Source organism: Schistocerca americana, chromosome 2 (genome assembly GCF_021461395.2).
Source record: "Schistocerca americana isolate TAMUIC-IGC-003095 chromosome 2, iqSchAmer2.1, whole genome shotgun sequence".
In the NCBI taxonomy this organism is placed as follows: Eukaryota; Metazoa; Arthropoda; class Insecta; order Orthoptera; family Acrididae; genus Schistocerca; species Schistocerca americana.
The window spans coordinates 441474652-441493656 of NC_060120.1; the positions used below are offsets into that span (position 1 = coordinate 441474652).

The 19005-nt window shown below is 39.0% G+C and overlaps 1 protein-coding gene across 1 annotated transcript in view; it reads left to right on the forward strand.

The window, feature by feature from the left end:
* LOC124596565 (ATP-binding cassette sub-family C member 12-like) overlaps positions 1-13186 on the forward strand; it is a 526900-nt gene extending 513714 nt beyond the window's left edge. Inside the window, exons 28-29 of the mRNA XM_047135749.1 lie at positions 41-205; positions 12840-13186. Coding sequence (XP_046991705.1) covers positions 41-205; positions 12840-12923 — 249 coding nt within the window. The 3' untranslated portion in view covers positions 12924-13186. The remainder of the gene's footprint in view (positions 1-40; positions 206-12839) is intronic.
* Positions 13187-19005: the final 5819 nt, after the last annotated feature.

A 19005-nucleotide genomic window follows, 5' to 3' on the forward strand; every position in this document is an offset into this window, starting at 1 on the left:
TTTTTTTTAAATTTATTATATCAATGTGTATTGTTCACAGATCTTAATAGTAGAAGAACCTTTGGTTCCCATAAACAAAAACATTCATCGCAAGCTTCAAGAGGTCATAGAAACTGCATTTCAAAAAACAACGGTGATAACAATAGCACAGCACTTTAAATTTGTTGAGTACTGTGACAAATTGTTGCTCATTAAAGATGGACAGGTACGTCAATTACAGTAGTTTATATTACAGTAAATATTGTAAATTCCTTTACTTCTGCATTTAACATTGTTTATAGCTAATGGATATCAATGAGATAAAAATTTGTATTCCTTGAATTTGAAAGTCTGACACCTGGGAGTTTTCTGACAGGAATATGTAGACACGAGACTGTAAGTTCCTAGCAGGGACTTGACCTTTCTCTTTTCTCACCCTCTGCATTCCTTTTGATTCCATTTTGTAAATGAAAGGAAATGGAAGAAATGAGAGAAAGACATCACTGAACTCTCTTAAATCTTGGTACTACTCTGGTTCATTTTACACTTTTGTAGGAAGCAGGAGGTAATAACATTAGAAATGACAGATGATGTCTTTGTATATAACTTTCATATTGACAGGAATATTAGCTCATGTAGTGCTACCTGTACTTAATAAGTGCTCAATCACAGTCTGAGAATAGGCTTGAACAGTTTTATTAACTCAAAAACAGAACAATAAAGCAAGCAGAGTGCATAATAAACATAAAGTAAAAAAAATGCAATGCCACGGAGTCCAAATGGTGGACACAAACTTGCCAGTGACACCATTCATTTATCACCCCATGGTCACTCACCTCATGCCACAGCTCCATATCTGGATGGTGCAAACGGAGCTAATGCATGAAATTACAACAGATGAGATCACAACAGACAATGTGTGTAGCATTTGTTACAGAAGCTCCCTCGGTGAAAGCACAGCATGGAACATCTTCTGTAAACTGGGCTAAGAAGTGGATATGTTGTCCAGAGTGTGTGGTGCACATAGGTACTGCATCGACTTGTTGTAACGGCAGGGTAGGAAGTTGGAGTGCTGCATCTGCCTGGCGTGTAGCTCTTGACAACAAGTGGGTGATGCTTCCTTGAAAATGTAAGAGAGCTTCATTCTGCTAAGAGACAAGGTGGTATGTTTTCTGTTCACTATGATGACCATCATGTGTGTGCCTCTACGCAGGACACAGTGGGGTCCAGTATAAGGTAGTTGCAGTTGTGGTTTGATACAGTCTGTACATAACATGCCTGCAGGTCTTTGTAGGTCTGATGTGGTTTACATGCTCCTGTAACTTTTGAAGGATCTCTGGCTGGTCGTCCATTTCTGACAGTAGGCTGGCATCGACTAACTCCCCTGTCTCAGATGCAGAGTCTTGCCATAAACCAATCCACTGCCAAGGACTCTATATCAGGTTTGTATGTTGCTTATAGGCCCATGTCATTGCTGGCCAAATGATAACTGGTTCTCTTGTGATTGATGTAGCCACAGAGCTTTGCCAACTGTGCAAACAAGTCTGACTAGAACTGTCGAACTCTGCTGGTAGTGATATGGAGCGGACAGCAGAACCACACCAGCCAGGTCACTGTGAAAGCTGTGGCTCAGTCACTGTGAATATATAATGTTGGCCATCCAACAGAGGAAGTGGTTCCACCACATCAAGCTGAACATGGGCGAAACATCAAGAAGCAACCGAACTCTCCGATTGGGGGATGAATGTGGCACGTGATTTTGCAAAGCTGACAATGCTGACAAGTTCTCATCTACTTGCGGCAGTCTCTTTCTACCTCTCGCCACATGAACTGCTGAGGTACTAACTTGAATGTTGACCAGACACCAGGATAACAAAGATTATGTAAGGCCTTGAACACTGGTCTGTGAAATGCGATGGGGACAAAAGGGCATGATCTGCCATGTGACAGCTCACAAGAAAATTTTGTACATTTCTACCAGCTGTAACTTGAGTGCCACAGTGTCATCAAGTAATATGGTGCGCAGCTCAGAATCTTCTTACTGTGCCTTGGCAAGTGACATCATGTCCACAGGCAGTGAGACACGGGCCACTCGAGGGAGACAGTCAGCAACAACATTGGTGATGCCCAACATGTAGCAAAAATCTATATTTAAACTGAATTCCAATTGGCTGTACTGCCACAGTGAGCAAGTATTGCTGTTTTTCCTGAAATAGTATGTTAAAGGCTTGGGGTTGGTGTATATCACAAACTCTCCCACTGCAACCTGCTGTTGAAAGTACTCAGTTGCTTGATGTATAGCTAAAATTTCCTGAACATATATACTCCATCTTTGCTGGGAAGGTGAGAGCATATTCCAAAAATAAACCAGTGGCTGCCATCATGCATTATCCAGTCTCTGTCGGAGGGCTACACCAATGGCTGAATGACTGACTGACATCCACCACTAATGCCAGTAGAGCTTCAAGCTTGGGATGCACAGCAGTGTTGCTTGTGCTAGGCTCCTTTTGGTTGTTTCAGAGATTGCATTCATCTCCTTGGTTCAATGCATGGAGAACTGTTCTTAATCTTGGGAACAGCCAGTGCTGCATTCAATGCCGGCTGTTGTTTCGCAGTGTGTGGTAAAACTGATGGTAAAAACTGGGCACTCCCAACTATCTACATAGCTCTTCTACTGGGGCTGCAATATGCCTTCAACCTTCTCAGTGAGTGATAATGAGCTTGCTGAAGATGTTTGATGACCCAGGAATTCAACTTCAGGTTGCCAAAACACACCTTTCACTATGCTTAACACCATGCTATACTTTTCAAAACAGTAAAATGTCTCTCAGGTGCTGGCGATGTTGATCCTTGTTGATGAATACACTAATACATCATCCAAACAGGCAAAACAAGAGGTCAACTGGCACAAGACAGAGTCAATTGACTGCTACCAGGTTTGTGCTTAATGTCATAAACTTGGTCTCATACAACCCAAACAGCATGATAATGGCAGTTTTCAGGAATGTCCTCTGCTGCCATGGGAATCTGGACACAGCGCATGATTGTAATTCTTAATAGTGGCACTGGGTACCTTTCAGGCATGGTTTGTGAATTGAGTACTCTGTAATCACCACACAGATGCCAGGCTCTGCCCTCCTAAATGCAACTCAGATACCCATAAACTTCTGGAACATTGTATGATGCCTTCTTGCAACATTGTGTCGAATTCTACTTTAGCAATGTTGAGGCATCCTGGAGCCAATCTTCTCAGTCAGCAAGTTATTATGTGGTGATCGTTTCATGCAAAAGCTATTGTAGCCTGCCTGGAGGTCTTGTCAAGAATGGTAATTCACAGAGCACGGGTGCTACTCTTCATCCGCAACCTACATGACCTTGACATCGTATGTTCTGGCATCGTGATGGTACCTGGTAGTGATAGTCTGGTAATATCATCCACTAGGCAGGCATCAGCTGCGTCCAGCAGGAGCTGGTAGTGAGCTAGGAAATCAGGACCAACAATTGTTTTGGCCACATCCGCTACAGTAAAATCCCATGCGAATTGATGACAGAGTCGCAAATTCAGCTCTTCATGCTGTATATTGCAGTTGTTGAATTATTTGTGGTGGACAAGCTAAACACAGTGAGCAGTCTGCAACAGTGCATTAATGCTCTGGGCAGGATACTAAAGTTAGACCCTACGTCTATTAAATACTTCTGTCCTGATACCCTATTCGTAATGAATAGGTGCCAGGATGAAGTTGGAGAGCTGGTAGTGACTATGACTGATCGTCATTTGCATTTGGATAAGTGCAGGGGCTAGTGCACTTTAGCCTGCTCATTGCACCTTCTGTGATACCAGCAGGTTGATGGACTGGCATCCGATGTGGTCCAAGTAGAGGAATGGCTCCTAGACCACTTGTGGCTATATCCTCTGCAGCAACTAGGACCTCCATGTAACCTCAATGTGCCAGTCCATATACTCAGTGCATCAACTTTGGCATCGTAATCGGCATGTGAGATGGGAAAGGTCATGGACACACCACTACCAGACATAGTCGCAGAACTAATCTGTTGGCTCGGAGCAATGCCTTGTTGAACTCAGTCAGGCAGATCTACAACAGTGTCCAAGAACATCTCTGTCTGCAATGTGACATTCACCTTTACCTGTAATGGTAGATGGCTGCTCCACAGAGAGAGCAAAAGAATGTCATTCACCATTCTGGTGTCTACCTTGCTGCAGAGGCAATGCAGGTACTGGGATAGTTTTCTGTCACCTATGTCTTCCGGAGTCAGCACTTGTCTGATACAGTCTTTCTGGGATGCCATTAATCTTTTGTAGGTGTTCTCTGCCAGTGGAGCCATGATTATATCCTGAACTTCAGAAGCATAATGTTGATCGAGCTGACTCACTATCAGTGCAAATTTAGTCAAATCCACTGTAATTCTGGCATAGCAAAAGCTGGCCTCAACCTGGGTAAACCAGAGAACTGGATTATCCAGGCAGAATTGTGGAATGTGAATGGCCAGTCATGATACTGCAGACAATTCCATCCCGTAATCAATATTTTGCGGACCAGTCTTCTCAGCACTAATTATGTCAGGGTCACTCCTATGGCAATACTACACACATCAAAAACATCAGATGTTGACTGTGGATATTGTATCACAGACACAGCCCCTCTGACTGTTCAGAGATTTCACTAAACCCGGCCAAAGATGTAAACAACCATGTATGACCAGCCCCTATTAGACGAAGGGGGTCCGACAGCTGATCAATTCCAGTTATTCCATTAGGAAGGAGGTCTACGGCTTGTGCTGTCTGTAATTCATCCATTCCTAGAGGGTCACTACCACAGTTCAATCATGTCCACATTGTTACTTTGTGCCAGGAAGGGCTCTCAACAAGGGAAGGAAGTGTCCAGGCATCTCAGAGTGAACCAAAGAGATGTTGTTCAGACATGCAGTATATAACAGAGAGACTGGGACTGTCGATGACATGCTTCACTGAGGCCGCCCAAAGGCTACTACTGCAGTGGATGACCACTACGTACAGATTATAGCTTGGAGGAACCCTGACAACAACACCACTATGTTGAATAATGCTTTTCATGCAGCCACAGGATGTCATGTTATGACTCAAATGGTGCGCAATAGGCTGCATGACGCGCAACTTCACTCCCAACGTCCAGGGGGAGGTCCATCTTTGCAACCACAACACCATGAAGCATGGTACAGACAGACCCAACAACATGCCGAATGGACTGCTCAGGATTGGTATCACATTCTCTTCACCAATGAGTGTTGCATATGCCTTCAACTAGACAATAATCGGAGATGTGTTTGGAGGCAACCCGGTCAGCCTGAATGCCTTAGAGACACTGTCCAGTGAGTGCAGCAAGGTGGAGGTTCCCTGCTATTTTGGTGTGGCATTATGTGGGGCCGACACATGCCGCTGGTGGTCATGGAAGGTACCGTAATGGCTGTACGATACGTGAATGCCATCCTCAGACCGATAGTGCAACTGTATCAGCAACATATTGGCGAAGCATTCGCCCTCATGGACGACAATTCGCACCCCCCATCATGGCATCTTGTGGATGACTTCCTGTAGGATAACAGCATCATTCGATTAGAGTGGCTGGCATGTTCTCCAGATGTGAACCCTATCAAACATGCATGGGATAGATGCAAACTGGCTGTTTATGGATGACATGTCCCACCAGCCACTCTGAGGGATTTATGCCAAATGGCCATAGAGGAGTGGAGTAGAACTATCTGGACCAAAAGTGGTTTCATGAACTTGTGGATAGTATGCCACGATGAATACAGTCATACATCAATGCAAGAGGATGTGCTACTGGGTATTAGAAGTAATGGTATGTACAGCAATCTGGACCATCACCTCTGAAGGTCTCGCTGTATGGTGATACAACATGCCATGTGTGGTTTTCATGAGCAATCAAAAGGGCGGAAATGATGTTTATGTTGATCTCTATTCCAGTTTTCTGTACCGGTTCTAGAACTCTTGGAACCGAGATGACGCAAAACTTTTTTTGATGTGTGTAGATCATGTAGTGCTACCCACACTTAATAAGTGCTCAACCACATGCTGAGAATAGGCTTGAACAGCTTCATTAATTCGAAAACACAATGGAGAAAATCAGTTGCTATAGGTGACTTCTCAATATACAGCAAGCAGAGCACAGAATAAAAATAAAATAAAAGAGTTACAACTCCACGGAGTAAGTAATAAACATTAACACAGCGCTCTAAGTTGTGGACGCAGACCTGGCAGTTGACATCTTTCATTTATCACCATGCAGTCACTCGACTCATCCCACAAGTGCACCTCTGGATGACACGAATGGAGCTAATGTGCATGATCACACAGCAGGTGATGTGCGTAGCGGTCGCTACAATATTTGTCCTAACGCACAGTAGCCATATTGGGGACAGATCACAACATCTGATGATATAACAGCAGTAGATTAGATTACATTAGTTTTTCGTTCCATAGACCCATGCTGAGGAACACGTCAAGATTTAGCTTTTTTTTTTTTTTTTTTTTTTTTTTTTTTTTTTTTTTTTTTTTTTGTTGAAAAAAGCTGAGATAACAATACTAGTAGTATGAATATATACAATTCATCATTTGTTTCTATTAAAAAATTCGTCAATGGAGTAGAAGGAGTTGGCCACTAGTAAGTCTTTCAGGCTCCTTTTAAATTTTTTATGTTTGCTGGCAAACTATTGAAGATGAGTGTTCCTGAGTAGTGGACCCCTTTTTGAACTAAAGTAAGTGCTTTTAAGTCCCTGTGCAGATCATTTTTGTTCTTGGTATTGTATGTATAAATAATATGTATTACACGCTCTTGTACTCTGAAAACTTTTGTTTGACTTGAAGAGTTACCCGAAAATATTATACCATATGACATTATGGAATGAAAGTAGGTAAAGTATGCACGCTTTTTCATTTTTATGTTGCCTATCTCTGCTAACACTCAAATTACAAATACAGATTTGTTAAGGCGTTTCTGCAGTTCTGTGGTGTGCTCCTCCCAACTGAATTTATTATCAAGTTGTAATCCCAGGAATTTAAGACTGTCAACCTCTTCTATCTGCTCTTCTTCGTATTTTATGCATATGCTGGGTGGAACCTCTTACAGGTACTGAAGTGCATATAGTGAGTCTTTTTGAAGTTTAATGTCAGTGAGTTGGCTTTAAACCATTTATTAATATCCATGAAAATATCATTAGCAGATCTTTCTAGAACTACACTCGACATACTATTTATTGCAATACTTGTGTCATCTGCAAACAAAATGAACTGTGCTTCTGGCAGTGTAACTGATGAGAGATCATTAATGTACACAAGAAAAAGCATTGGCTCTAAGATGGATCCTTGTGGGACACCACATGTAATTTCTTCCCATTCTGATGATGACTGATCACTTAATTCACTAGTCCCTTGCACTGACACCCTTTATTTCCTGTTAGCGAGGTATGACTTGAACCATTTTGCAGCACTGCCCGTGACACCATAGAATTCTAATTTATTTAAAAGGATGTTGTGGTTCACACAATCGAATGCCTTTGACAAATCACAGAAAATACCTGCTGCTTGTAACTTGTTATTTAATGAATTAAGTACATTTTCACTGTAGGTGTAAATAGCCTTCTTGATATCAGAACCCTTCAGAAATCCAAACTGTGTTCTTGATAATATGTTATTTGTGGTCAGATGGTTGAGAAGCTGCCTGTACATTACTTTTTCTAAAATTTTTGAGAATGCTGGCAAAAGTGAAATCGGTCTGTAGTTTGATGGTATCTCTTTCTCCCCTTTCTCGAATAGAGGCTTAACATCTGCATATTTTAGCCAGTCAAGAAATGTCCCAATTAAAATTGACTAGTTACACAAGTAACTTAGAACTGTACTAAACTCACAAGAACATGCCTTAATTAACTTTGTTGATATTTCATCGTAACCACTAGAATGCTTTGTTTTCAAAGATTTTATTATGGAAGTTATTTCTTTTGGTAAAGTGAGTGACATATTCATGTACCTGAAGCTATTTGTAAAGGCTAGTTTCAGATATTCAGGGGCATTATTTACTGATCCTGACAATCCCATTCTATCAGTAACGGATATAAAGTACTTGTTAAATAAATTTGCCACACTATGCCCATCAGTTACTAATGTGTCATATGCCCTTGGTGTTATTTGCTCCTGTTCCTTTCTGGTTCTAACAGTCTCCTCTTTCACTATATCCCATATTGTTTTTATTTTGTTCCCTGACATTGCTATCTTCTTCTCGTAGTGCATTTGTTTAGATGTCTGAATTACTTTTTTAAATGTTTTACAGTATTCCTTGTATTTAGCTAAATCATCAGCATTGGAGCTATTCTTGGTCAACAGATACATTTTCCTTTTTGTCTTACAGGAAATCTTTATTCCTTGTGTAATCCATGGTTTTATTATAGACTTCTGTTTAATTTGAGTTACTTTTAGAGGAAAACAGTTTTCAAACATGGTACTGACATTGTTCATGAATGTGTTATATTTCTCATTCATGTCATGAGCACTATAAACATCTTTCCAGTTCATATCTTTGAGCAGTTTTCTAAAACACTCAATTTTTGGTTGATTGACTACTCTCCTGTACTCAGAATTAGCAGTCTTCATAATCTGCTTAGCATTTACATCTAAAACAAGGAGCTGCATTTCATGATCTGATTGTCCATTTATGACAGGTTTTATGATATGATTTTGCTCCTTTGATTTGTCTATAAAAATGTTATCAATGGCTGCCCTTGAGGATTTAGTGATCTTAGTTGGAAAGTTTACAGTGTGAGTTAGATTGAAAGACAACATTAATAACTGCAGTAAATGTTTACTGGAAGATTGCATTGGAAAATCTGTATTAAAGTCACCAGCAATCAAGATTTCTTTGTTTCTTCCTGTTAAATAACCCAAAAGAGCTTCTAGATGATTTATGAATAGATTATAATTTCCTGCAGGTGCTCGGTAAATAGTTACTATTATATAGGATCTGTTATGGAACTCTACTTCTGTTGCACATGCTTCTAGATGCTGCTCTAAACAGAATTTATTAATGTCAATGTTCTTGAATTTATGGCAGTTTTTAATAAATGTGGCAACTCCTCCTCCATCCATATCTACTCTGTAGAAGTAGGAAGCTAACTTAAATCCTGAAATGTCTAACATATCTATACCAGTGGTCACCTGATGTTCAGAGAGGCAGATTATGTCAATTTGGTTAGATGAATTCATTTCATCGATACAAATGAGTAGTTCATCAACTTTATTTCTGAGTCCCGGAATGTTCTGGTGTAATAAAGATAACTAATACTGCCTACTAATGGGATTATAACTGCTTTGGCGAAGATGAACTGGCAGTTTCTGATTACTTTCTGTTAAACATTGTTTAAATGGAGGCTGTATGCTAAAATCTGACTCCTGTTCATCTGTTTTCTCAAACTGAGTGTGTCTGCCAGTCTCTCTTAAAACTCGTTTTCTTTCCCCCTTCCCTATCCTAAAAAAGGCATCCCTCTGACACCTGTGGCCACTGGTATTTTACCACTTGTGACAGTGTCCCCCCTTAAGTTTTCTGCAATCAACCCAGACAGTTTTCCCTTCCCTTTCCTATTGAGGTGAAGGCCATGCCTAGTGTAGTCCCACCTATCGATAGCATCCACAGGAATCAAACCAATATGGGACCCTATATCCATCCTAAGCAGCCACTCCAACTCCAAGTTCACCCTCCCTGCAGAAGAGTTCAAATGAGGCCGATCATGGCGTCTCAACACAGACACAAATCCCACACTCGTATGCTTCATTGCTGATACTAAAGTCTGAAGACATTGCTCTTAATTTGCAAATGATGAAAATATTTTTCAAGTGGAGAACGTGGAAGCATTGCGCAAGTGTTAAAGGTGCAACCAGGAATGACACATTTTTGACACTTATTCCTCGTAGTGTGTTGCTGTGCAAAGTGAAAGTCATTAAGAGGTCTGGCACTAATAAGCTTGAGTCTCAGCTTTTCTGTATATCAACATTTATACAGAAGTCTGTTACTTCTGTTTCATTAGCTACAATGATAAGCACATGATCTCAAACCAGATGTTAGGTCATTTATTTCTCCATGGCCAGTTTTTAGGGCAGAAGATACAACCATTCTTCAACTCCTTAAGCAGTACTTCCATGGAGGCAATATAAACAAAATTATGCTAATAACAATACACATGAAACATACAACTGTGAAATGGCCAGAAAGAAACACTAATGAACAGTACAATAAAAAGCATGCACTGCCATGATACTTCATAATAATTTACAGAGTACAAACACATATAAATCTCATAATAAATTTCTACCTACGACACTACGAGCACAGTTTTTTATGATGGTGTCATCATCATTGCAATTTGGTGGATCTATGACGAATTATCAAACTAAAAAACTCCAAAGTCAAAAGTCAGATGCTTTAGTGCTCCTAGCTTTTTCTGATATTTAATGTAATTCTCCTTTAACAATGCTTTGTTTTTGTGAAAAATGCCACGTTTCACCATCATTTGGATTTTACATTAAACTGTAGATATTACTCATAACCACATAACTCAGCCAAATCAGATGTCTCATGAAGAAATAGTATTTCATCTCAAATACAAATAAGCATAGTGTGTCACAGTGTCTACAAACCAATGCTTAATTTTATGATTGGCTTACTTTAAGACTTTCATAGCACTTCTTTATTCTAGTTTTTCATAGACAATTGGCTTCCTTAAATTATGAGGTAGGTTGTCAGTGTTTTTAAAACACAGAGATAACTGTCTGGCAAACATTACCATTATTAACTAATCATAAATGTAGCTAAAGTAAAAATAGTAAAGCCTTTGCAAATGTTTTCTCACACCCTCCATTGTTCTTATGATGGAAAAATGAAGATACGAACCTAACTGCCTTTTCTTTTATTAACGTTCCAAACATTCACATGTTCTAAAAAAATCCTTAGATATTCCACAGATAGTAGCCAGTTGCATCAGTATTTATATGCTTCACTAGAGAATCACTCATGTGTGGGCTCATAACACATCATTGGCATCAACCCTGTCAATCAATGAATGTTTTCTTACAGGCCATGTCATTTGGTAGGTAAGCCATTGCACTGTGAAATTAACCTTGTCTTTTGAAATATCTGCTTCTAATGTTTTGAATAACATCTAAGAATTTTCATACAATCGAAAATCTAGGATGGCATGTAAGAATATTATGAAAAGGAAAGTTGCTACTAACCATATAGTGGAGATGCTGAGTTGCAGATTGGCACAATAAAAAGGCTGTCTCAAACATAGCTTTCAGCCAGTAAGGCCTGAGACTGCAGTCATGTGTGTGAGAGTTGCATTAGCACGAGTGTGTATGTGTGTGTCTGTCATCTAATTTCGACGAAGGCCTTACTGCCCAAAAGCTACATTTGTGACAGTCTTTTTATTGTGCCTATTTGCAACACAGCATCTCGGCTATGTGGTGAGTAGCCACTTTCCTTTTCATGATATTGCTGTTTAAGAATTTTTGATCTATGATGTGTAAAATTTAAATGATTCTAATTTTTTGTTTTGAAATCAGCTAAATGAATTTGTTTCTAATGCTGAAAAGTATTTCGTTAATGACATTAATGTTTAAAAACATGCTAGAATGAGAAACACAGAATACCGAAGCCTCTGAAGCACTTTCCACATGGGTTATAGACTGCAAAAGCATTTATGTCCTCTGAGCCAAAGATGCTCAGTAGACAGCAGCACAGCTAGCCAGCCAGTGCTCAATCTGCTTCTGCATTCTGTGCTGTGTAGACTTCTGTCATATTTGAGCATTCTATCAGGTTTTACATGTGTGAAACTATGATTAACTGATGTCTGTGGTATTCTGTGAGTTTTCTCGTAATACCAGAAACACCTGGAAAGCACTAGGTGTTTCATAAACAGGCAAGGGACCTTATTTTTAAAGTGTACTCATTCTTCAAACATGAGGCAGATTCAGGCCAGCCATCCTGTGACACTGCCAAGGTGCAGAAACATAACATAGTTGCTGTCTATGCACTTTCAGCTGAGTGGACAGCATTTCTTGCAAGCTGTGTTTTCAGAGGCCATTAATGCTGTAGCCAACTATAACAGTTTATATCTTCAATTGACTGTAACTGTGTCATTATTGTTATGGTTATTATTATTATTATTATTACTACTACTACTACTACTACTACTACATCATAAAAATAAAAAACTGCTTTCTCAAAGCATTGAAGAAATTGTTATACACAATCATAGACTTGTACTGAGAATATTTTTCTTTGGTAATAAATATTTTTAACCTGTACTGAGCTATCATATGATTTATTCTCTACAATACATTCAACTGCTTAGATTTTGAATTATTATCTACTAAGTCTGCATTCAGTTTCTCTCTCAAGCATGTTGTCACTTTTGAAGTAAAAATGAAGGTGTTCTACATTTAGTTTTGTACAATATTCTGTTTGTTTTGTATATGTACCCCTCCCTCATACCACAGAAGAAATCCATAGTATTTACAGCTACAACTTCAGAGTCTCCTTTCTCATATTGAGTGTTCTAACGAAAATCTCAGTTTTGATTCTCCACAGAAAGAGATCATTTTCTGCTAAGTGTTTTTTATTGATTTAAATAAATAAATAAAAACCACTTAACACAAAACAGTTTTATATGTATTCTTTGGATATCATTAATAAAACGTGAAGAGAAACTGTAATAAGGGCTTAAAGATTTGCATTAAACAGGATTTTAGTATTTATTATGAAGGAACAATGTGAAAAATGATACTTTCTCTTCTACAGGTTGTTGAATATGATACTCCTGCTCGACTACTTAGAAATCCCAGATCAGCTCTCTCTGCCATGATAACAGAAACTGAACTTTAATCAAAAACAGAAAATTCTAAATACATGTCAAAGAACTAACATAATTAATGTATAGTGTAACATGTTTTCTAAAACTACGTGAGCAGTAAAACATTCCTCAAAATTTAGTGCAACAGTCTTCATGACAAATGTGTAGATTAATATATGTAGATTCCAGACATACTACATAACAAATAAGCAACTTAAGACAATATCTGTGTAACAGGTAATGCAAATAATTTTCTTGTGTACATTATAAATGGTCTGGCTGTGCTACTGCTGACACTCATGTATGTATATACCAAAAAATAAATATAATACAACAACTTCTATCAATCATTTTTTATTTTATATGTCTATTTTGGTAGGAACCAAATTGAGGAGCAAGTCTCCATGGTCATAAAGGTAACCCAGTTCTTCTCTTGTTCATGCTCCCTGCCACAACGAGTTTTCTCACTAGTCTGTCAGTTACTAACACTATCCAGTTTCCTGCTTGAACCACTGACACCGTTCTTAATTTGCGTTGGTAAAGTTTATATTGTTTTTTGAGTATTTACGGACAGGAAAATATGAGATATATGAGATGTTTTCAAAAAGTACGACGAAAATTTTTATTAGAAACAAAGTATGAGTTTACATGGAATTTGATTTACTCTCATTCAGAGTACTGTCCTTGGCTAGAACTGCACATATTCTAATGTTTTGATGACTAAGAGTGTGTGAAGTGTATTTGCAAACTTCCCACTTCTCTTATACGAGTCGACTTACTTGGTGTACACAGCTGATCTTCTCTGGATAGCCAGCTTCTGGAATCTCTATAAACTTCTTCTTCGAAGAATGATGCTAGTTACAGGAACCTTAACGAATTGAGTGCTGCACCGGTGCCTGTGGTTGGCTGTGTCAAGCCTGCCCTCGGGGCCCCCTTACCTGTGTACCTGCGCTGGCAGCCACTTCCGCGGACTACTGGGTGTGCCTGAGCTCTCCACTCGGCCGTCCTCGCCTTGGCCTGAGTATTTCTGAAACCACGGCGGTCATCACAGTCTAATGTACACTGCAACTGCTTACACTGCTGACATGTAACTCCTTATCAAAGGCTTTCTTTCGTTTGCAATTAGTTCTCGAGAATCGTCATAAGGTCTCAGTATACATCTATGTTTTATTTGGCATACTGATACTTAATTATCAGATTTTTGTATGTGACTCACGTTGTAAACACTGCAGAATCCTTAATGACCAAACGTTGACATTCTTCTGTACTAGCGCAATAATTCGCCCACAAACAACCTTCAAGGGAAGTGTCTGGATGCTGAGACACACTTTTGAAGCTAATCACTATATTTTGAGAGCATTAACCCAATAAATTATCCCCAAGGAAACTTCAAAATCAAAAATTCAATTCTGAATTCTTTTTATACGGGACACAATTGTTATTGTACAGTAGAAATAAACAATGATTTATAACTTTTGTTTAAGAATTAGATAAGGAAATACCCAAGTTTCTAAACTACCTAATTAAATGTCACCTATAATTTCTAATGACCTTTTGTGCTTCAGAAACAGGCGAGTGTGTGCAATTGACCAACGTGTGCCTAGACGCCCTTTCCAAGTGTAGGCCTAGAATTTTTTCACAAATCCAGTGTCCTGGAAAAATAGGACAATAATCCATTACTGAATATTACTAGAAAATTGTAGCCTGGGTTGCGATAAAAGATATTTATTTAAGCGGTGACTAGTTTCGGGCGAAGTCCATTTTCAAACAACCATGTCAAAAAGGAATGTGACAAGCACATTATAGCTGTTAATAAAACCATAGAATATCGATAGCTATCCATCTTCTATGGTTTTATTAACAGCTATGATGTGGTTCTCACTGTCTTTGTTTTACATGGTGGTTTGAAAATGGTATTTGCTCAAAACTAGTTGCCGCTTAAATAAATATGTTTTACCACAACCCAGGCTACAATTTTGTAGTAATAATATAATAATAATAATAATGCTAGAATTTTTTGTTTAATTAATAATATTTGCACTAAGTTTAAGGTTTAACTTCTACCAAGAAGTTATGGAAGAATCCATAAATTTGTACTAAGTTTTAATTTTTACACCTTCTGTATGAACATTTGAAGCATCCAGTCTGTGTTTGTCAGCACAGATTGGATGTTTCACATGTTCTTACGTAAGGTGTTTGTCAGCAAAGTATTTCATCTGGAGAGGCTCTTCAAGTTCAGATAATTTGCTTACTCCCCCCACACACACACTTGCACACACACACACACACACACACACACACACACACACACACACACACACAGTTGTATTTCCCATCCTTCTTTCTCATCTGGGCTTTGGACCGACAACGATAAAGTTAAAAATATTTTATTTTTTGTAATTATTTTTCTTTTTTTTAATTTTTTAGTAATTTTTTTTCAGAAGTAAGGGCTTCATTTCATCTTCCAACTGTAGCAACTTGCCTAAAAGTTCTTCTTTGTGTGGTATGTTTCAAAACATGGGTCAACGCACAAAGATACAGTGCATGTTTTGCATTCATATTTCGTTTCTCGATGCACATTCTGTTTCAAGCAGACTGCCCATCTACGCCATAGTCCGCATTTCTTGGACTCGTCACTTGGAATGACATGTGGAAAGTGCCTCCCAGTAAAGCAAAGAGGGGTCTTGTCAGAACATCTTCGTTTCCTATCTCTTCTCCGGTCTGTAGCAAATTTTTCCACAAGTTCTCGTACCAAACATAAATGAAAATCTGCTAGTGATATTTTGCTCCCTGTCACCAATCTTTGAAGAGAGTGAGCATTCAAAACACAAAGGTCCACAACACGAAAAAAAAAACTTTTTGTGCCATTTAACAGATTTACGCACAGATGCAACAGAGTTTAATAGCATATCAGAGTGGTCTACTGCTTCCATATTTGCATTGTAATCAACAACACATTGCGGCTTTATTACTTTTTTGCCAGTTGTCCTGTTTGTCTTTCCCACATCACGCATTTCTGTAGTGTTGCAGGTAGTCAGCATGACACTTCTCTCTTGTCCCACCACTTGATGGCAAGCATTGCATCAGTTGACATTAACTCGACTTCTCCTCATTTCAGTTTCTTTAGTAGCTTCAGAAAGTTGCACCTGTTCCTACGTACAGTATCGCATGCTGCTGTCCTCTGGTTTTGAAGCCAGAGGAACAAGGCTGGACTTGTATACCAATTGTCAACATACAGAGTATGTCCACGTTCAATGTATGGCTTCATTAGTGTTGCCACAATATCACCAGATTTCCCCAAATTATGGATTTCAGTTTCTGTTGTTGTGCCTATGTATACAATGAAATCCAAGATGTATCCAGTTTTACAATCGCACAACACAAATGTTTTGAATCCAAATCTATTTTGTTTCAAAGGAATGTATTGTTAAAAAGATAAGTGACCTTTGAACAATAATAGGCTTCCATCGACACAAGTTTTCTGTATGGATTAAATGCACTGCGGAATGCCACATGAAATGTATCAATTATTTTCCTAATTTTAAACAAACTGTCATCTCCACGATTGGCCGAGTTGTCACTAAAATGCAACATTCTCAAAAGTAGCATAAAACGGTCACGGGACATAACTTCGCCAAAAATTGGAGTAATCAGAAATACATCTCTGGACCAATAATCCTTTATTCTCAACTTTTTAACATGAGCCATGAGAAGGCAAATACCAATGAAGCTATACATTTCCTCAAAACCTGTATCTTTCCAGGTGGATAGTTGAGAACGAACTGATTCCAACGTATTTCCATGGTGAAAGTGAAAAATCGGTTTGTCTCAAGTGCTATAAATTTCAACAGATCTTGTGATAGAAATAGCAGGAAAAAGGACAGAATGCTTGAATCAGGTGCTAGTTGGCAATTATGTCCTGAAGATGAGTCATCAAATGCATGAAGTGCTGGGCTGAAATCACGTTTTCGCCAATCAAGTTTCTCATTCTCACTATGGCTGGTCTTTTACGGATTGATTTGTCTTCACTTCCAGAATCTGAAGAAGAACTGTCCTAGCAGGCTCTAATAGGTGAAGTACATGGATATGTATTACTACAAAATTCTTCTGATGAATCTTCATCGTCACTACATTCATTGAAGATGTGACACTCACTGTCACTGTCACTCCTTGTCAGTATCTCCAGTATCTCTTTGTTTGTGCAATGATGCTGATGTGCCATTTGTCTGTGGAACTCAAAAGTGACAGCACTCTAAAAATCCTGATGAAACAGCAGATAGCTAAATGACACCACACAAGCAGAATGCAGAAGATCACACGAACCAGCTAGCACGAATGTCGAACAGCGACTGCAAAATCCGTAGCAGAGTGTTTCCCAGATAGCAGGGACAGCAGCACAGAACAATAAATAGGGTACGTCCATCCCAGGGAGTGCAAGGGACCAAAGAAAATGCAACAGGCCGGCATGCAGCCCTGAGCGGCTATTGATGTCCACAGGCCCACAGGCAGTGGAACCGGCTGCAATATAAGTCGTCATTAGGACTCAAGTACCAGCCAGGCCACACCGCTAATGCCATCTGCAGGGCCCACGGGAAAGCTCACTCCAGTGGCAAACAACTTCTGCAGGCCCTGCAGCAAGGTGGAGCACCGTGGCATATCATGTCTGCAGTACTCAAAGGGTTAAAGACTCTCTCTACACCTGTGAAATAATTAGGTACTCGAAGAATACGTTTCAATGACTATCAGTATATTTGAGCTTCATAAAGAACAAAATTCACACTTTGCACGTAAACATTAGACTTCTTGTAAGTCACTCATATCGTCTCACATTAGAAACAGATTTAAGTACATTTAGCAAAGAGTTGTTTTAACAACCATAACTCTATTACAAACAAATTGTAAATTACGTCTTGCTTCCAGCAAGCCCATGATAAGAGTTTTCACAATTCTGAATCTCAAATGTTCTTTTATCACTAACAATAGTCACAATTACAAACAGCACAGAATAACACAGAAGTTACTTGGTACTTCCATGTCCTTTCACTACGACTTCCATGGATCACCCAACAAGTACTTGTCGGTGCCGTTCAACCGCCGCGTCGACCTTTTGCTCGTGACTGATTTCACACCTGCACACACAGACATGTGACTTGCAGTAGATAGGGTTCCTTTCTCCCACACACATCAAAAATATCATGTGTTTGAGACATTGGAAGGCCGAGTGGTTCTAGAATTTATGCGGAAATTCTCAAAATACTATATAGCCCCACCCCCCCACCCCCAGATTGTACACGCGATGTTTTATACATAATCATTATATACATAACAACACTCTCATTAACATTTCATATGATAACAATACACTTTTCTCATACATGTTCCTACATACATCTTTCACTTTAACAACAATCTTCTTTCTCTCTAGAACAATCTTTAGCTGAGCGTTCCTTTATTCTGTTCTTATTTCACCTTGTCATCAAGACCCGAACATTTTTTTCCTGTTTTTAGGCATATTTTATAATAATTAAGGATTATGAGGACTCTTTCCTTATTTCCAACCGTACACTGCAGGTGTTAATGACACTTGAGTATTCTATTATTTCTATCCTTTGTACTACCTTTTCTTTAGTATGCACTAGCTTCATTACTTGTCTTAGTTTGGAGGAACGCTGGGCAAAATGAAAGTGTTCTTTTTGACACTTGTGAACTTGATTAAAACATAATAATCCTTGTTGTGCCTAGAATTCAAACTTTCCAGAATAATCCCTCCAAAATTTTGTGACCTTTGTCACGATACTGTCTCTTTCCCCTAGGATCAGTACCTATACCTTGCCTGTGGTATGATCTTATGAGAGCATTTCCTCTTTCCATTTTGGTAGGTATTCCTCTTTCTAAAACACTCCTATTTCTTCAGGCCACAGGTCGTCCTATCTCTAAGTAGATATGCCTGCCCCATATACTTAGCAAATTCCGGGTACGCCGCATTATCATGTCTAGTAGACCTCATGGTTCATTACCCCAGTATACGTTCCAATGTATACTATAATTTAGTATTTTCTGGTAAAGTTACAAATCTACTCTACACTTCGCATATACTTCTTAATACTTCACCTA